The 21,912-nt window shown below is 35.6% G+C and overlaps 1 protein-coding gene across 1 annotated transcript; it reads left to right on the top strand.

Moving 5' to 3' along the window:
- The first annotated feature begins 16,127 nt into the window (after positions 1-16,127).
- LOC107875843 (18S rRNA (guanine-N(7))-methyltransferase RID2) lies at positions 16,128-21,112 on the top strand. Its single transcript, XM_016722700.2, has 9 exons — positions 16,128-16,357; positions 16,746-16,821; positions 17,905-17,988; positions 18,073-18,128; positions 19,066-19,122; positions 19,501-19,550; positions 19,696-19,848; positions 20,414-20,549; positions 20,719-21,112. Exons 1-9 carry the CDS (start codon positions 16,262-16,264, stop codon positions 20,881-20,883), a joined length of 873 nt encoding a protein of 290 aa, XP_016578186.1. The 5' UTR covers positions 16,128-16,261; the 3' UTR covers positions 20,884-21,112.
- The last annotated feature ends 800 nt before the right edge of the window (positions 21,113-21,912 follow it).

A 21,912-nucleotide genomic window follows, 5' to 3' on the forward strand; every position in this document is an offset into this window, starting at 1 on the left:
AGGTATTCGCTAAGGCGATTATACCACATGCGTCCTGATTGTTTTAATCCGTATAAGGATTTTTGAATCTTGATTGAACAATTTTCTCAAAAAGTTTTATACGTATAATCCTTCAGGAATTTTCATATAAATATCACTGTCTAATGAGCCATATAAGTAGGCTGTGACAATGTCCTAAAGATGCATATCAAGTTTTTCATGAACTGCCAAATTAATAAGATACCTGAAGGTGATTGCATCCACCACCGGAGAATAAGTCTCCATATAATCAATGCCAAGTCTTTGCGAAAATTCTTGTGTCTCAAGTCGTGCTTTATATCTTATGACTTCATTTTTCTCATTTCGTTTTCACACAAAAACCCATTTGTACCCCACTGACTTTATACCTTCAAGTGTTTGGACTATAGGTTCAAAAATTTCGCATTTTTCAAGCGAAGCTAATTCAATTTTGATTGTATCTTTTCATTTTGGCCAATCATTTCTCTGTCTACATTCTTCGATAGATTTTGGTTCAAGATCCTCGTCTTGTCACATTATTTCATTAGCAATATTATAAGCAAAAATATTATCGACAATTACATCATTTCGATTTCAAATTTTTCTCGATGAGACATAACTGACTGAGATCTCTTTATTTTTATTTTTCATTATTTTTAGGTACCTGAACCTTTTCTGATGTTTCATCAATTGTTATGTCTTGCTGCTCCTCATGAGTAGCTTCCTACATATTATGATTATTTTGATCATTTGCTCCTCGTTTTTTTTTGTATTTTTATGTTTAGAACCAATTGGTCTACCACGTTTTAAGTGTGCTTTAAACTCATTTGCATTACTCAATTATCCTATCGGGACAGTAACTCGAATAGGAGCATTAGCAGTTGGAATGTGAGATTTTATAATTCTTGATAGGTCTGTGAATGCATCTGGCAGTTGATTTGCAATATTTTGCAAATGAATTATCCTTTGAACTTCTAGTTCACATTTATTTGTACGAGGATATAAGTGAGATAATGATAATGAATTCTAGTCTATCTCTCTTTTCCAACTGGTTATTTTCTCCCCCTAACGTTGGATATATTGTTTCATCAAAATAACAATCAGCAAATCCTGCCGTAAATAAATCTCCAGTCATAGGTTCCAAATATTTTATATTAGAAGGAGATTCATACCCAACATATATTTTCAATCTTCTCTGAGGACCCATTTTTGTGCGTTGTGGTGGTGCAATTGAAACATATACCGCACATCCAAAAACTCTTAGATGGGAAATATTTGGCTCTTAACCAAAAATTAATTGTAATGGGGAGACTTTATGATAACTTGTGGGCCTTATCCGCACAAGAGCTGCTGCATGCAAAATAGCATGACCCCATATCGAAATGGGAAGTTTTGTTCTCATAAGCATTGGTTTAGTGATTAATTGAAGGCGTTTAATCAATGATTCTGCTAGACCATTTTGAGTATGAACATGGGCAACCGGATGTTCAACTGTTATTTCAGTTGATATACAATAATCATTAAAATCCTATGATGTAAATTCACCCGCATTATCAAGACGAATTGTCTTTATTGTATAATTTGAAAATTATGCTCTTAACTTTATTATTTGAGCAAGTAATCTCACAAATGTCATATTACTAGTTGATAATAAACACATATGTGACCATTTTGTAGATGCATCTATTAAACCATATAATACTTAAATGGTCCACATGGAGGGTGAATGGGCCCACATATATTACCCTGTATACGTTCCAGAAATACAAGGGATTTTTTTCCCACTTTCATAATTAATGACCTAGTAATTAATTTGCCTTGAGAAAATGCAACACAAGAGAATTCTTTAAATTGAAGAATCTTCTGGTTTTTCAATGAGTGTCCATATAAATCCTCAATTATTTTGCGCATCATATTAGAATTAGGATGACCCAATCGGTTATGCAAAATAATAAAATTATTTGAATCAGTAAACTTTTGATTTACTATGGCATGTGTTTCAATAATGCTAATACTTGTGTAGTATAAGCTGGAAGAAAGAGCGGATAATTTTTCAAGTATATATTTACTATCTGACATTATTGTAGTAATATAAAGATATTCAATTTTTTCATCATTTGTAGTCTCAATATGATAGCCATTTTGGCGAATATCTTTGAAACTTAATAAGTTTCTTTGAGACTTACTACAATATAATGCTTCATCAATCATCAAATTTGTTCTTTCGGAAAGTAATAAGTTATCTTTTCCGAAGCCCTCAATTAATTTTGTACTACCACATATAGTATTAACATTGGCTTCTTTCATCACCAAATAAGAGAAATATTTCTTATCTTTTAGAATAGTATGTGTGGTAGCACTATCTATAAGACATATATCATCGTAACTTATTTTGAATCCAATTGATGATTGGGGAATTTCCATATTCTTCAAATAAAAAAAACATATTATAAGAAATTTGAAAAATTAACGCAAGAAATGTAGAAATTAGAAATACATCGTACTTTAATAAAAAAGAAAAATATAATTTCAAACAAAAGAAAGTAATAACTATCTTTATAATTTATTCTCAACTGAGGTGATCAGTTCTTCAATCAATGTCCTCATAGAAATCTTCAGTTTTCAAATGGGTAATATCTAAGAGGCCCTTAAAGTCATCATCATTGTAAGCAAGATTTGCCTCAACATCATCATATGTATTTGATGGAGCTGCTTCATCATCATCACCTCGAAAGGTCAAGTGTACTTCCACGTCATTTTCTTTTTTTTTTAAGGGAAGCTTGATAAAGTTTGACAAAATGATCCGACGTACGACAAACACATGCCCAATGACCTTTCATACTACATCGGTGACAAATATTAACTTTACCCTTTGAAGGATTATTTTGAGAACCTTTATTATTCTCTTGTTTAATTCCACCATTATGATGATAATTATTTCATCCTCTGCCACATCCTCGCCCATGTCCACGACCATGTCTTTGACCACGAGCGCGATAATAATTTTGCCTTATTTCTGATTGATCATGTGCTGTTACAACATTCGCTTCAGGGAATGGAGCAGATCTAGTAGGAAGACCTTCATGATTTTTCATTAACAAAGTATTATTCTACTCTTCCACAAGTAGGCATGTAATCAATTCTGAATATTTCTTAAATCCCTTTTCACGATATTGTTTTTTAGCAATACATTAGAAGCATGAAAAGTGGAAAAAGTTTTCTCTAGTAAGTCCTAATCAGTGATGGTTTCTCCGCATAATCTTAATATTGAACTTACTTTATGAATAACAGAATTATACTCAACCACAGTTTTAAAATCTTGAAACCGAAGGTGTATCCAGTCATATTTAGCTTTCGGTAAAATCGTCAATTTCAGGTGGTGATATCGGTCCTTCAAGTTGGTCCACAATTCGAGTGGTTCTTTCACAGTTTAATATTAAGTTTTTAATCCTTTGTGGATGTCACACCCCTTTTTTTAACTTAAAAAAGAATTAGATTTCAAGGTTCAAAAGGGTTTTTATTATTAAGTGACAAAAATAAAAATTTGTTTCGAAAAAGAATTATTTTTACATTCAAAACTCAGAGTCGCCACTAGGCATAATCCGGTGTGCCAAGTCAACTTTTGACAATCCTTTTCAAAATAATTTGACTTTAAAATTGATTTACGAACAGAGATTCCGGCTAAGGAATTCTATTGACCGAGGGAAAGGTGTTAGGCACCCCTCAATCCCGTGGTTCAACCACGGTCTCTTGGTGGAGCATATCGGCTAATTTGACACTGCGAATGTACAAAATACGCAATACAATCAAACAAACAAACAAACAAAAACAAAAGGAATCAAAATTATAGTGTCCAGTCCAATTATACAGTCCCGAATAATGAAAAATGCGAAAAATGTGAACCTATTCTATTCTAAACTATCCCTAAACTACTCTTGAATTAAACTCCACCCGACATTCGGGCCTTGACCATGCGCCGTCTTCAAGTACATGATACTTCGGGGAATTCCCCGGTGAATAAATACAACTCCTTTGGGGCATTCCCCAATAAATGAATATAATTTTAATTTCATGAGATAAACTAGAAAAGCATTTAACACATTCAATATTCCAAGCATCCGATCCAACATCATTCCTAAATTTGCCTACGAGCTAAACTTTTGCCTATCCATTTAGCGACCTAAAATAGTGATACTATTGATTTCACAAACATGAAAATTATTCAACTAACAAAATAAATATTCCAACTAAAATTATGAATTAGCCAACTTTTTATGTCATCTCCATAATTAAGATTTACCCTCTAAATTAAACCCAACTTCTTTGACCATCCAATTCACACTATCAATCAATATCAATAATCAACCGCCATGATATAAATCACATCAAAATCAACGAAAGAAAAATTCAAATGCCAATACATTTACCACATAAAATGTCAAACAATTAATTAATGAAGAAGGAGATGAAAAGTGGACCTTGATGCCGCTTTTATTCCAGTATTACTCAATTGAACGAGACGAAATCCACGCCCATAATCCTCAAGTGGAACCTTAGTAAACGAATTCACCAGCTCGAATCCCGAAGTCGACTAATCAAACTCGAACAACAAAAATGGAGCCAAACCCGACCAGTTGTGAGCTTACCGTCGCTGCCAGATCTAGCAACACTTTGGCCAGTCTCCGGTGGATTACATCTGTGACAGTGATCAAGGGTTTTTCTGATCAATTTTCGGCGTTTTCCGACCAATTAGTTGATCGGCAGAATGGCAATCGTGGTAGGCTCTCTCCTCTCTTGTGATTTTTACTATTTTTTTTACCTGTTTCACCCTCGATTTCTCTATTATCCCTAATTATGATCTCAGTTTCTATCAGTCTCTCTCCAACTCTGATCTCTCTGTTTCTCTAAGCTTTTTTCTCTCCCTCACGATCTCCCTCTCAATCTCTTTGTGTGTGTGATTTTGTGTGTAATAAATAGAGAAACTGTGGAGAGCCCCAAAAGAGAATCAAACCCAGATGATGGTGACCCCCCACCCCTCTGTCTATATGTCTATGGTGTATATATATGATGGCATATTATAGAAGGTATAAGTGGAGTTTCCTGTGAGAGAATCTGTGAGTGATGGATGGTCCCTGGTAAAGATGATGATTTCCTTTTTCTTGTTGTATATATGGATGATGATGATGTTGTCCCCCTTTGAAATTTGAGAGTGTATCTATATAAATGGAAGAGTAAGGATGTTAATGGGGTCTCAGTTTTTGCTCGTGAATCCCCAATATCAGTGAGTGGGGTAAGGAGGTAGGGGTATGGGGTGGTGAGGTGTGAGGTGTCCGTTTTTAATTGGAGAGGTTGTTAGGATAGGATTAAAACAAGGTAAAATTTGTTAAGTGTTGTTATTTTTGTCATTTCATTGAGGGATAATCACGCGGGTGAGAGTGTATGACAACACGAGGTAAAAATGGATGAATTGGGTTTTTAGGAGGGACAAAATTACATGTCTACATCATTCCCTTCTTTGTATGTAAACACAAAGTGTTTTCATACAAAGAAGTAGACAACGAGACATAATTTTGACCCGACCATTATTCAAAGGAATAAGGACAACCGAATCTTGACTTAGGACATCCTACCTACCCAAGTTATGAGGGAGTCAGGTCGCAGTTATCAAAGGGTTGGAAGAGAAGTGAACTATACCGAGTTGGAGAGTCGAGTGAGGTTCCATCGAGTTTCCAATCCGCGGCTCTGTTATTACCTAAAAAAATAAAAATTACAAGTTAAAAACATAAATGAAATTACAAAAACTCTATCTATGCAGCTGCTTTTGGACTCCTGACTTGAGTTTCATCACTCTATTATTAGGGCGGGCTCCTGGCTTGCAATTTCATCAATCTGTTAACTTTTAATTTTTCACCTTGTTGCTTGACTTTCAAATTCTTTACCTGATTGCTTGACTTTCATGCATTCGTCGTGTTCTTCAGGCGGGCTCCTGACAAATGAAAACTGACAAGGAAGTGCGTCTCCTAACAAATGCCACTTAAATTACACAAGGAAATGCGTCTCCTTACAAATGCTTGAATTACCCAAACTAGGAAGTGCATCTCCCTACAAATATTGCTTGAATTTCCTACACAAGGAAGTGCATCTCCTTACAAATACCGCTTGAATTACCTAACAAAAAAGTGCGTCTCCTTATCAATGTTGCTTGAATTACCCAGATAAGGAAGTGCATCTCCTTACAAATGTTGCTTGAATTACCAAAAAAGGAAGTGCGTCTCCTCACAAATGCCGCTTGAATTACCAAAATAAGGAAGTGTATCTCCTTACCAATACCTCTTGAATTACCAAAACAAGGAAGTGTCTCCTAACAAATGTCTCTTGAACTACCCAAACAAGGAAATGTGTCTCCTTACCAATGCCGCTTGAATTAAACAAACAAGGAAGTGCATCTCCTCATAAACGCCGCTTGAATTACCCAAACAAGGAAGTGTGCCTCCTCACCAACATCGCTTGAAATACCAAAATAAGAAAGTGTGTCTCCTTACAAATGTTGCTTGAATTACGCAGATAAGAAAGTGCATCTCCTTACAAATATTGCTTGAATTTTCAAACAAGAAAATGTGTTTCCTCACAAATACTGCTTGAATTACCAAAACAAGGAAGTGCATCTCCTTACCAATGCCGCTTGAATTACCTAAACGAGGAAGTGTATCTCCTTAGGATACCGCTTGAATTACCAAACAAGAAAGTGCATCTCCTTACCAATGTTGCTTGAATTACCCAGATAAGGAAGTGCATCTCCTTACAAATGTTGCTTGAATTACCAAACAAGGAAGTGCGTTTCCTCACAAATGTCGCTTGAATTACCAAAACAAGGAAGTGTGTCTCCTTACGAATGTTGCTTGAATTACCCAAATAAGGAAGTGTGTCTCCTAGGGATATTGGCTTATGAGTTTTACCATGGCTTTGAATTTCAAAGCTGTGCAGCAACATTACCTCTTGCATTTGTAGAAGTGAGAATATTACGGCCTTTGATGTTTAGGCTTTGAAATCCTTGATTCGAAGGTAGCATGCATTCCTGTTTCATACAAAGAAAACTTGTTAGTTTAAAAACATGGTGGCTGATTTGTGGCTTTGGCTTTCGTGGAAATAGCTCTTGCCCCTGTCATATTTAATCTTGCTTTCAACCATTACCATGTGTCACTGACTTGCTGCATCATTGATCCGAACTCAGATTATTAAGAGTGACTTTGAAACAGATACAACATCTCTTCTTTGTCATCTTTCTCAGATAAACCCTTTGAACCTTGGTATTTTCATGAGTTCCCAGACTTGTCGGTTAACAAAACTTTCTACATGCCTTATTTTGGCTCACAATCATGTCTCTTTCATGGTTAGCCTTTTGTCTTGCTTTGCGCAATTAAAGAAACTGGTATCCAATTTTGAAATATTTTCTCACTTATTTTGACATGGACGTGACTCAAAGACAAGAGAAAAAATGATAATGATTTTATTTGGACAACTAATTAAAGAAAATAAAATAAAAATAAAGAAAAGAAAGAAAAGACAATGAATATCCCCATTTGAAATAAAGAAATGAAAATTTTATCTAGAAACGATAGTCAACTCTAATGATTATGCCATGCATTTTGGATCAAGCTGTCTGATCTTTCCATCCAAACTTTATACCATTGTTCTTGAGTTAATGGCTCTGAAACTAAGTTACTTGCTTAGACCCATTACATTCGAAGAGCTCATTCGGCTAGTGACACATTGAAGGATTTTTGCCAACAAGCCTCTCTCATTTTCTCTCAACTCACCATCGCCTTATGGTGCCCGTGGGGTTTTCACCAATAAAACTCTCTCATTTTTATCTCTCTCAACTTACCATCGCCTTATGGTGCCCATGAAGGTTTTCACTAATAAGACTCTCTCATTTTTATTTCTCTCCTGATTTTTTATGCTGAGGAAGAAGAGTAGTTCCCAAAATGTGTCATCATATCCATTGCATGCTTAGCCTTAGCATTCTCAGAGATTGATTTGAAGGTCTTTCTTTGGTTGTAACTTGACTTTTGGATAACGTTAGAAAGAAAGGATGACATGAGGCCCAAACAATACTTGATGTGTGGTAGGACTTACAACTTTGGTAATCGAATCAAACAATGAGGATTAACTCATGGCCCAGTTTCTTTTGACTGGGCAATACTAAATTATTTATTTAGTTGGAATGAGCCCAGAGTAGGGCAGCCTATGTATCTCACCCCTGAAAGAGGAGAAACAAGTCACGCGTAGTTCTGGCAGTTTATTCTTTTGCTTGATTCTGACTTTTTTTTTCTCTTTTATTGACTCTTTTTCTCTTTGAAACTTTCTGACTCTATTTTTCTAGACACTCTTATCTTTACTTTCTTTTCCTTCTCTTCTTTTTTCTGATTCTATTTTTTCACTCGACACTTTTTCTTGAACTTTGCTGACTTTATCTTGATTCCAAAAAAGGGGTATGAAAGAAAATAACACTAAGGCTCAAACGGGATAAACAAAGGATGACATAATGTTTGGATAGCAAAATAAAATGTCTTCATCATATCAATTCTTGAGAATGCAAGTACATAACATGAAATCTGAAAATGGGAGATAAAAATCATGTGTGACATTTTAACAACACTAACTTAAACTGAACATGTGTACCACTTATTCTTCTTCTATACTTGTCTAGTATGCAACACCACCTTTGTTATGTATCCCTCACATCGAATGATTCATGTTTTTATGGAGCTGATTTCTTTTTGTTCCTTTTGTTATAGGATCCCGCAGCCACTATTTGACCTAATTGAGATATATTTTTCAATTGATGGTCGAGTTATTCTTGTGATTCTTAAAATATTTGTCGTAATTTTCATAAAAGGCTTTAACTTGTCACCAAATGTCTCAGCACTCTATCTATTTTCTCAGATATTTCTTTTGACCTTAGCCCTCTAGTTCCACGTTCATGTTTAAACTGGATTTTAAGATCTGGCTGAAAATTTCACTAGCATGTCATATCATTAGAGTCAACATAAAATATACTATGTAAAGAAAACAAACAAACAACACATGTTTAAAACACAAAGAAAAATGAGATATTTCATTTAGTTAAAACAAAAGATAGAAGGATTTGAACATAAACGACAAAAGGACTAAACAAGATAGATCCCGAACTACAACCCTGAAATAATTCAGACAACAGAAAATAAAATAAAATAAGCTACTAGACCTCTTCCTAGTAGGGAGAGGGGTGGATTCTTAATTGCTCTGTCTGATATCTTAGCCACTGATTTGCATATCAGCATGACTAGAGCTTTCCTCGCTGCCAATGTTCTGCACCATAATCGATTTATCTTGAATAATATTTTCTATTTATCTTTTCAAGGCACGACAATCTTCAATATTGTGACCCTGAGCATTAGAATGATATGCGCATTGTACATTAGGATCAAAATTTCTTGAATGAGGGTCAGGAGTATACCCAAAAAGAGGAGTGATTATGCCCCACTGTACTAATCTTTGAAATAAACTGGCATATGACTCTCCGATTGGTGTGAAACTATCCCTCGACTTTTGTCTCATTTTATTATTTGGCTTAAATTAAAAACCAGGCCTAGAAGGGCTTCGGTATGTATGTGGAGTTGGAGGGTGACTCAGCAGAGTTAGCACGTGCCAGTATGGGTAAGATGAGGGTTGAACATATGGTTGCGTATTATACACTTGATATGGAGATGGGGGAATGGAATATAATGGATTTTGGGAAAGATTCTGTGGAGTTTGGGTATAAACTTGGGTTTGAGCCCGTAGGTAACGATGGTGTGGTCCTTTCGCCCGTGCCTGTTGTCCAACTATAATGGCAGATGCATCTTCCTCATTCTTCTTTCCTCCAACACTTCCTTAACCTTTTTGAATTGCTTGAGTAGTCGCTTTCAATGTTGCAAAACTCACAATGTGATAGGTCTTTTCATCCTCTATCATCTCTCCCATTTTGAGGACCTCAATAAATGGCTTGCTTAATGCAGGTAACAAGTGTTGATAATATATTTTATCCTGCGCTTAAATAAACGTCTCCGCTACCTGACTTTCTTTCATTGGCGATTTCACCCTAGCAGCTTGTTCATGCCATCTAATCGCATGCTCTCTGAAAGTTTCAGTACTCTTTTTCTTCATATTAGTTAGGGATTTCTCATCAGGAATCAATTCCATATTTATTAAAATTGTTGCACGAATTCATTAGCCAGGTTATCCCAGCTATTCCACTTATCGATGTCTTGGTCAACAAACCATTCTGAAGCTAGACCTAAAAGACTCTCACCGAAATATGCCATGAGTAATTTTTCCTTCAATCCAGCGCCCCTCAGCTGGTTGCAATAATCTCAAATATGCTACAGGATCGCCATGTCCATCATACTTCTCAAACTTTGGCATTTTAAAACCAAGAGGAAGATGTAAACCTGGAAACACACATAGATCTTTATATGAGACACTTTTGTACCCCAAAGTCCTTGCAAGTTTTTCATAGTCAGTTTTAAACTTCTTAATTTTCTGGCCATTTCCTCTTATTCTTCTGTCCTAATAGGCTTCTCAGTGTTAGGAAGAAATTCAAGCGGTTGAGTGTAGTTGTAAGGACCAGTCGACTTAAATGTGGGCTCGGGAGCATGATGCTGATCACTAAAAATATTCAATACAGGGTCACTTGTAGAGTGAGGAATCACAATCGTTGGATTGACATTAAAAGCAGGAGATTCAAACGGGAGTGGGGCTGCAAAAGCATGAATAGCAGGCAGAGCCGAGCATGTGGTAATTTTGTATGGAAGAGTGAAGAAATGAATATTGGAAGTGTTTGGATATTGTTGCCCCAGAGTAGGTCCTGATGCATGTTGTGGCGTGTCAACCAAAATAGAAAATTGTGCATGTGACATTGGAGGCAAACTAGAAAGATATTCCAGATTATCAGCGGGAAATGGAGGAAGCGGCAACCCATTAGCCCAAGCTCGATGTATTTCTATCATTTGTTGCCTTAATTTCCGAATCTCTTCATTAGCTCCTACATTCTCATTCCCTGAAATCCCTATCTGATTAGTGACAACAAACTCGATATCTTTGTTGGCCATAACTTTCTCTGTGACTTGGAGCAATATGGAGGACCAGCCAAAATGCCACAAACCAACCACTTTAAACTAACTAGACAAGAGATAACAAATGCGTTAGAGTTCAACAGTTTTTCAAAACCTTTTTTTTTTCTTGAAAAGATCACCGAACCCTAAAAGGGAACCTACGTATCTCACCCCCGAAAGAGGAGATTCAGGTGTGCGTAGTTCGTGAAGTCTTCCCAAAATGGCCAATTAAACTCTTTTTCCTTTCCTTTTTCTTTTTCTTGAAACTTAAAAAGAAAACAATAAATTGTCAAAAGAATTGATGAAAATCTTTTTGAGTTTTTCAGCTTTGAAAATCCCTATACAAAATGAAACCTATGATATCAAAGAAAATCTTTTTGGGATTTAGATTTTGAATTTCATACGAAAACAAAACTTGAACCTATTAAAGGAAAATCTTTTTTGTTGTTTTCTTTTAAAGATGTATATGAAACAACTACTCTAATAAAAAGTGAAGAAAATCTTTTTGGATTCTTTGAAATAAGATCCTCGAACCAACAATAGGCTGCCTACATATCTCACATCCCGAAAGAGGAGAATCAGGGGTGCGTAGTTCGTCCAAGTTGGACAAATAAGGATTAAAACGAACTAAGACTTGAATTGAGAGACGCGATTACAGAAGGACGATGAAAATAAAATCTTTTGGGTTTTCAACTAGACACTTCACGCAAAACTGACACCAACAACTATGAAAGAGAAAAAACCTTTTTGGTATTTTCATTATATAAAATGTACAAAACTTCTACCACTTTTTTTGAATTTTTCTTTTATAAAAACTCCTATGAATGAAGAATCTTTTTAGAATTTTTGAATTGTGAATGCATGGTAAAGGAAACTCTTTTTGATGTTTTTGAGAAAATGAGTGCAAAAGGTAAAACAAAAAATCTTTTAAAATTTTTGGATTGTGAAAGAAAAATCAAAAGCCATAAAGAACTCTAAAAACTTACAAAACTCTTTTTTTTTTCTTTTCGACTCACTTTTTTTCTATTTTTTTTCAATATTTCTTACCTGCGCACTGTACTTCTAACATATGCTTTCCCAAATCAGTCTGTTAAATGACCATGTTACCCTCAAAGATGCAACATCTAGCACGTAGGGATGCTTTAGAGGTGACTCTCCTACAAAGGGCCACGTGGGTCCCTCTAAGTCTCAATATGATGCAGATAAACATGACCTAAATGCTGAGCTAAATTTAGGTCCACTAACAAGGCTGTTCGGGGGAGCGTATGGTCGATAGTGGATTGCTTTAGCTGTCCACCTACTCCATAGAACCCAATGTCTCCCCTTCCTAAAATAAGGGTGACTCAACTATAGGTCGTGTACACACGTGTACTACGGATTTATTTCAGAAAGAAAGACTCGGGTTATGCACATGATGTCAGATATAAAGCGGTAACACAAAGTAAAAAACTGTAAACAAAGAGCATGTAGACACTCAACAATGATAAACAACACAAACAAAATGTCTATACACCTATAGTGCCAAACTAAGCCGATACAACTTCAAAATAAGCTCGAATTCTGAAAAGTCCCCAACAGAGTCGCCAGAGCTGTCACACCCCTTTTTTTAACTTCAAAAAGATTAGATTTCAAGGTTCGAAAGGGTTTTTATTATTAAGTGACAAAAATAAAAATTTATTTCGAAAAAGGATTATTTTTACATTCAAAACTCAGAGTCGCCACTTGGCATAATCTGGTGTGCCAAGTCACCTTTGGACAATCCTTTAAAAAATAATTTGACTCTTTAAAACTAGTTTGCGAACAGAGATTCCGACTAAGGAATTCTGTTGACCGAGGGGAATGTGTTAGGCACCCCTCGATCCCGTGGTTCAACCACGATCGCTTGGTGGAGCATATCAGCTAATTTAACACTGCGAATGTACAAACCACACAAAACATGCAAAACAATCAAACAAACAAACAAAAATAAAACGAATTAGAAATATAGTTTCCAGTCTAATTATACAGTCCCGAATAATGAAAAATGCGAAAAATATAAACCTATTCTATTCTAAACTATCCCTAAACTACTCTTGAATTAAACTCCACCCGGCGTTCGGGCCTTGACCGTGCGCTGTCTTCAAGTACATGATACTTCGGGGCATTCCCCGGTGAATAAATACAACTCCTTCGGAGCATTCTCCGGCAAATGAATACAATTTCAATTTCATGAGATAAACTAGAAAAGCATTTAACACATTCAATATTCCAAGCATCCGATCCAACATCATTCCTAAATTTGCCTACGAGCTAAACTTTTGCCTATCCATTTAGCGACCTAAAACAATGATACTATTGATTTCACAAACATGAAAATTATTTAACTAACAAAATAAATATTCCAACTAAAATTATGAATTAGCCAACTTTTCACATCATCCCCACAATTAAGATTTACCCTCCAAATTAAACCTAACTTCTTTGACCATCCAATCACACTATCAATCAATATCAATAATCAACCGCCATGATATAGATCACATCAAAATCAATGAAATCAAAATTCAAACGCCAACACATTTACCACATAAAATGTCAAACAATTAATTAATGGAGAAGGAGATGAAGACTGGACCTTGATGTCGCTTTTATTCCAGTATTACTCAATTGAACGAGATGGAATCCACGCCCAGAATCCTCAAGTGGAACCTCAGTAAATGAATTCACCAACTTGAATCCCAAAGTTGACTAATCAAACTCGAACAACGAAAACGGAGCCAAAGCCGACCAACTGTAAGCTTACCATCGCTGCCAGATCCGGCAATACTTCGGCCAGTCTCCGGGGGATTACAGCCGTGATAGTGATCGAGGGTTTTTCCAATCAATTTTTGGCATTTTCCGACCAAGAAGTTGATCGGCGGAACGACAACCGTGGTGGGCTCTCTCCTCTCTTGCAATTTTTATTGGTTTTTTTACCTGTTTTGCCGTCGATTTCTCTATATCCCTACTCTTGATCTCAGTTTCAATCAGTCTCTGTCCAACTCCGATCTCTCTCTATCTAATTTTTCTTCTCTCCCTCACGATCTCCCTCTCAATCTCTGTGTGTGTGTGCAATTTTGTGTGTAGTAAATAGAGAAACTGTGGAGAGCCCCAAAAGGAAAGAAAACCCAGATGATGGTGACTCCCCCCTCTATGTATATGCCTATGGTGTAAATATATGATGGTATATTATAGAAGGTGTGAATGGAATTTCCTGTGAGAGAATCTGTGAGTGATGGATGGTCCCTGGTAAAGATGATGATTTTCTTTTTTCTTGTTGTATATATGGATGATGATGATGTTGTCCCCCTTTGAAAATTGAGAGTGTATGTATATAAATGGAAGAGTAATGATGTTAATGGGGTCTCAGTTTCTGCTCGTGAATCCCCAATATCAGTGTGTGGGTTAAGGAGGTAGGGATATAGGGTGGTGAGGTGTGAGGTGTCCACTTTTAATTGGAGAGGTTGTTAGGACATGATTAAAACAAGGTAAAATTTGTTAAGGGTTGTTATTTTTGTCATTTTATGGAGGGATAATCACGTGGGTGAGAGTGTATGACAACGCGAGGTAAAAATGGATGAATTGAATTTTTAGGAGGGACAAAATTTCGTGTCTACAGTGAAGGTGATGACGAAGAAAAATCATGACTTTCGCCTTATCTTGACAACATGCGTTATTTTCTTGTTTGATAGTATTCCCAAGACCTCTAGCGTCAAGGCGAATTTCAGCATTAAAGATCCATGATAAATAATTCTTTTCGGTAATGTCCAGTGCCACCAACTCGATCAAGTTTTGATAAATTTGACATAGTGAAACTATCATAAAAAGATTAATAAGTTAGATATAATGATATTTCAAAATAAGATAACCATCTCAAATAAATTTAAATAGAATCATATATTGTTAATAGATTATTATCAAAAGGTTGTTTCTTTTAGCAATTTATATTTGTGTCTGTGTGTGTAGAGTCTGGAAACAAATAGTTACATAATAAATACGTACCTTATAAGGGATTTCATGTTGATAACGTGTTGTGAATAAATATTCTGAAATATGCTAAAACAAAAGAGGAAAGGAGAGAGATTTATATATGAAAAGACTTTGTTTCTTCTTCTTCTTCTTCTTCTTCTTCTTCTTGGTGTGTTTAACAATATAACATACCATGCCTTTTATAGGCAAGAGTACGTGTAAAAAGTGCAGTATATGAAAATACATTTACAAAAGATATGTCTTCTCTACACGCTACAATACTATTTGTAATAGGTGTAGTATGTGAAGTATGAGTATTATGTGAACATCCACAAATAACTTATTTATAATAACTTTAATAATTTAATATTCTTTGGTCAATTGACTTATAGTTGATGAATTCACTAATATGAAAAAAAATTACAATATTATTAAAAGAATAATCTTAGAAAATTACCCCTGAATAATCTTAGAAAATCACTCTTAAGAGAATTTTAAGTTAAAATTTAAATAAATTCAATACATTCCTCCAAAAAGGACAGTTCGCGCTAAGCATGGATCAGACTGTTAAAGTTTATTACGTGAAATACTTGATATATTTGGGATTCCATATGTCTGCCATAGATTATTTTCACAACTCAAATCTCTGACCTCTTGATCACATGACACTAACTATATCTGCTACGCTAAAGCTCCTTTGGCCATTTCTTAAACTAAAATTTAATAAAATTGATAGGTACCTCCATAAAGGGTAATTCAGTGCACTAAACTTTAGCTATGTGAGATCCATAGAAGGATTAGATTACAAGTGTCTATTGTATGCAATCTTATTCTTCTCATTTGCAAAATACTGCTTCTACAACTCAAAATTGTGACCCATTAATCACGTGTCAACAACTTTATCACTTACGTCAAATCATTTTTTGGCCTTTACCAACAACTTAACATGTATTAACGCGAGCAATTAGACATAATTAAAATCAAGGGACTGATTTCCAAACATAATTCAAAAGTAAGGGATCTAAACGAAATTATCCATAAAACTCTTGGGGCTTTGCTAGGGTTTAACAGGGAGAGAAATTATATGCCTTTTTCCTTCGAAAAAGGGGAAAAAGCAAAATAGCTCGCCGGAGTTGAGAAAAATGTCTCGACCAGAACTGCTAGCACCGCCGGAAATTTTCTACAACGACGATGAAGCTCGAAAATATACCTCTTCTTCTCGAATTATCGATATACAGGTATATATAAATGTATAAATATCCTATTGTAATCAACCTCTTTTTTTTAGGCTCGCGAAAGCCGCTCCGGACATCACGATCATAGAAAAATCGTTTTTTTCTGTTTGCTGATATATTCATAGTGTCATTGGCAAGTGGCGAAGCTAGAATTTTCACTATTTCAAACTATAGAAAGTAAACACACGAATAGGCTAAGGGGGTCGGGGTGAGGGTGTTCAACATCTATTATATATACGTAAACGTAATTTTAACCATTTTATAAATAGTGGAATTTTCTGCTGACCTCTGAGTCCTTACTAGCTCCGCCCCTACTATTGGCTGAAACAGATTTAGGATTTTAAGTTTTATATGGTGATGTTTGTGATGTCTGCTTTGTATTTATTGAAAGACACAACTTTCGGAGAGAGCATTGGAGCTTCTTGCTTTGCCAGATGACGGTGTCCCAAGATTGCTTCTTGATATTGGTATGTATATATGTAGGATGTTTACGAGTATTAGCTGAGAAGTGCTATAAATGTTGTAAAGGGGAATTTGATGGGCTAAATTTGGCATTAAGTTGATATACTTCTGAATGAAAAGAAACGAAATTGAGATTTTTAAAGCACGTTTGACAAGTTAGTCATTTGATTTCTTATTGATTGGTAAGGCGTAACGTGGAACAAGCATTCTGAGCTTCATGTTGCACATAAGGTGGGCTGTCCTAGGATTAAACCGGGATAAAATTTTTACTGCATTTATGCCGTCAACCAGACATAGTGTAAAGTTTATCCCAAGCTTAATCATGGGATATCCCATTCAACTTGGGATTATTTTATCCCATCCCCCATGTGGGATAATAATATCGGACTATAATCCTAGGATAATTTTGTCCCCGTACCAAACGGCATCCTGTAAGATCATTTGAGAGGAATAGCTTGAAGCTATCTCATTTCCTCTTGTAATCTTGATGTATTTTGGTATCCATATTGATATTGTAGTAAAAAGAGAAGGTAGCCAAGCGGAGAAATCTGTTTTTATCATTTGTTTCTCCAAGTATGGTTGGTCTTCTCGTTTATGGTAAAGCTTATTAAGTGCATATGGTCTAGATTCTAGTGCATATGGAAGAAGAAGAAAGGAGTCATCATATTTACTAGGTGATGACTTTTCCAATGTGGAGAGTGTGTATAGGTTCAGTTTAAATAGGAAATAACCAAGCGTTTAGCCTTCTTAAATTTTTTTCACAGTGGAATCAAGTGTTTGACTGGCCTTTTATACTGTAGAATGAGAAAGTGCCTCAATGTTTACTAGTGTAAAATTGTGCAATTTAGCTAGTTTGCTAGTGCTTCTGAGTTCAGTCAGGTAGAAAAGGTCATCATGTAAACCTGACTGATTGTAACTTCTTGAATTTTTCACTCACGGATTCTTCAACTGTATTTTCAAAGTAAAGTCGCTCGTTTTTGCATGATCAGTTGTTTAGTTTTGAGATTTCACACTTCTTTCACCGTATTCAGTTGGACAAAAATGCAAAGGAAAAATGATGATCTTTCATTCTTTCTTGTTTTTCGAAGGTTGCGGATCAGGTCTAAGTGGGGAAACACTCACTGAGCATGGACACCAATGGCTTGGTTTGGATATATCAGAGTCAATGCTTGGTATGTAATTGTCTTCTTATACTAGTTAAAAATTCGATCTTGCTATGATCAGTATCAGACTGCTAAATGATGGTTTTATTCAAGATATTGCATTGGAGCGTGAGGTTGAGGGTGATCTGATGCTGGCTGACATGGGTCAGGTAGGTTACTTTTTTCTTCTGATTGCTTTATCCTACTCTCAATTGTGATTTAAAATGCTAGATGCACCTTGTTATTATTCTATTATCCTGTTGCATCTGCTGTAACTTTTTAAAACTTGTCAAGACTCCTACATGATCCACCACCCAGAGTACGTATCTCATCAGTTGAGACATCTCAAAGTGGCCAAAAAGGAAAGGCAAATACTGCACATGACTATAGACTTAAGCATGCTAGCTTCTTGTGAAAACATTAAACATATGACAGTTCGTTTTGCTTGTTGTATATTTCTTCTCTGTTTTGATGATAATCCAGTGATGGTTTTCAGCTTATAAGTTTAGAGCTGTAATGCTACTCTCAAATTGAGAATAGGTTATTCCACAATTCCATATCTTATATAATTTTGCAGGCAGGTCATCTATATATTAGGTGGAGTTTTGCATCAATAACAGTCCATGTACATGTCTTAACTGGGCCCCCTTTTATACTATGAATATAGATATGTTTATCACAAGAATAATCTGCCTGTAACTATCGTCTATAGTTGGGATTTTCTAGGCAAAGATAGAGAGGCATATTCTTAGTCATTTGGATATAGTTTTCCAGCTTGATTTGTTTGCAAGGTCTAGCTTCTGTTTTTCTTTTGTGCTAAAAGACTGGAGAAGATGAAAGATCATGAAATGTGGCTGTCTATCTTGGTTGATCGTGCACCCAATTGAGATTACTTATCAACTGAGTTGTGCCACAATTTGTTCTGTGAAATTTAATACCTCGTAACATAATTATTTTTTCAATGCTCTTGATAAAACTTTACATTGATAGAGAGATGTTACAAGTTGTCAAATAATGGGTAGTTCACTTTTTTTTTTTTTTTTTTATATTTTCATGCTACATGTTCTTTTATAGAACATTATAAATAATTGGTTGCATCTATCGTAGGGCTTAGGGCTTCGACCTGGTATTCTTGATGGTGCCATCAGTATCTCAGCTGTGCAGGTAATTTCCCCCCCTTTTTCTTTGTTGAGATTTTCAGTTTTCTGAGCCTATAATGATTATGGTATCAGGAGAACCTTGACAATTCAGAATTATGTGTGAAATGTTTTCTGTTGTTTTTTCATAATCAATTTTGTGCTTTTGATACGAAATAATTAGCCTGTGCACTACTTTCAAGTTTCAAGAGACATGTCTTGCCATAGTCTTCATAATCTCATCATCTCCTTGCAAACATTCTCTAGTTATGACTTCAATTGTGAATTTGGTTCCTTTATGAATTACCCTTAGAATTTTTTGGTGATTTATCAGTACACACTAATTTGTATAGCCTTTTAAGGCATAGTGCTTATCAGTTCTGATATACTTAATTTGCCCAAGCAGTGGTTATGCAATGCTGACAAATCTTGTCATGAACCTCGGATAAGATTGAAGTAAGTAGAAATTTCGTTCTTATTGTTAGTAGGTCAATTGTGCATATTAATCTGCTCAAAATCCATTTATGATGTCATTGTAGTAGAATAGTTTCATACTCCTAGCTAGCTATCTAAGAAGTGAATTTTGCCCATTACTTTGCAGGGCTTTCTTTAGTTCCTTGTATAGATGTTTGGGAAGGGGAGCAAGGGCAGTACTCCAGGTCTATCCTGAAAATATTGCTCAGAGAGAGCTGATTCTGGGTTTTGCCATGCGAGCTGGATTTTCTGGAGGCATAGTTGTTGACTATCCACACAGGTTAGGAAGCTTATAGACTTAATTTATTGTCATTTTTTTCCTAAATTTGTTGTGAATTAGTTTGAAAATTAGCGGTTGGCCTGTGTGCAGCTCATTCATCAATTGTCGACCCTGAACTAAATTATCCTGGCATGTACAAAAGGATATGACTAAATTGCACATTTTTCATTCTAGTTAAAGCTTAATTGTGTTAGTATTACTTTGTTAGCACGTTACCCGTCAATTTATTTAAATCGAGATAGTTTAGGCCATCTGTAAGCAGCATCAATCAAAGTAAATAAAACATTTGTCAACCGCAGACGCTTTTTCGACCATTAGTTCATCCTCTGAACTTCCTTATACCTCTCTCATGCTCAGCATTTGTGCCAATTATTATAAGCCTGTTTTGGTCAAACTTCTAGGTAGCCATAAGCACTTATTTTGTTTTTGAAAGCGTGTTAATTTTAGAGATGTATGTTAGCTCTTCCCCAGGATATGATCACAATGCACTTTCAAATGAAGGTTCGTTTTGTTTTGATTTGGTTGCAGTCCTGACACAAGATTGTACATTCTTTTGTTGTCACAGTTCTAAAAGGAGGAAGGAATATTTAGTTCTTACTTGTGGTCCACCGTCTCTCAGCACCACTACTCCCGAAGGAAAGGGTGAAGATGGAGAGAGTTGTTCTGATGAAGACAGTAGCGAGGATGAAGAAAACCAGACAGTAAGTAATTCAAGGGCACTGGACTAACCGCGTTGATGCTAACCAGTGGCTTTCCTCCTTCCAAAACCATCGTCTTTTATTTTTTATTCTCATCTTCCTATATTTTCCTCTTTATTCTGTTACTATCTTTGATAATAATTCCACTTTTTCATTTCACCCTACTGCACAGGTTTGCATATCTGACAGGTGCAGACCTAGAAAAAAGCAAAAGGTGAACAAGAGAGGCAAAGGAAGGGACTGGGTTCTGAAGAAGAAAGAGCAGATGAGGAGAAAGGGGAATGCGGTTCCTCCAGATAGCAAATACACCGCACGTAAAAGAAAAGATCGGTTTTGATCCATTAGTAAAATGTAATCTGTTTGATTTGTATTTTTTGAAACATAACTTCAGCACAATCAGCTCTTTATTCATGTGTGATTAGTTATTGTTAATTGACCGAGTGAGCAGCAAAAATATTCCGATAAAGACGTTCCTCAGATTCTTTAAAGATTCCGGGACAGTTTTGTTAGACCTGAATATAATTTTTCCGTTGAGTTCAGGAGTAAACAAGATGGTTTATAGTTTATTGGTTCTTTGCACCTTTTTTCTAATTGGAGGTTGTTTTTCGATAGATTATGTAGCATGTATGAGTACTTTCTTATACAGTAGAAAATTTGTTCACGTCTTTCAAGTGGGGGACTCATTTGCAGTTTATGATGCCATCCATGATAAAGGTCCCAACTAGTCCTAGTGATGAATGAATCTCTTAACGATAGTGTTTAAATAAAGAAGAAAGGTTAAAATTTGCCCCTCTACTTTGGTTTATTAGTTAACTTTGTCTTTTGTGATACTATCAGGTTGTTTGCTCCATAATATGAGGTTGTTATACTATTGTTAACAATATATTTTACTTTTACTAAACTCAACACAGATAACCATATGACCCAAACGAAAATTGCGAAGTGTGAAAATCTGATTGAATAGTTCGAAGCTGGATTCAAAAATTTGGAAGCTATGATTTAGGAATCTGTTGTGAATGGAGGCCTCTAAAGCAAGTGCTTTGCTGGTCACACCCTTGAGCCACCTCTATCGGTTGATTGATAGTAGGTAACTTTGATCACTAAGATTAGAACAGATATTGAACCTGAGACCTCGTGATGATCAATTCAACTTTATTGAACTATTAGGTCACACCATTAAATACTTCATTTTTTGTTGTTGTTGAAGATAACAACAACATATCAAGTGAAATTCCACGAGTGACGTCTAAAAAGGGTAAAGTATACGTTGACCTTACTCATATCTTGAAAGGTAGAAAGATTGTTTCTAATAAACCTGCACCAAAGGAATAGCATATCAAAGCACATACTAAGCACAACAAAAAGC

Source organism: Capsicum annuum, chromosome 6, assembly GCF_002878395.1.
Source record: "Capsicum annuum cultivar UCD-10X-F1 chromosome 6, UCD10Xv1.1, whole genome shotgun sequence".
NCBI classification, from domain to species: Eukaryota; Viridiplantae; Streptophyta; class Magnoliopsida; order Solanales; family Solanaceae; genus Capsicum; species Capsicum annuum.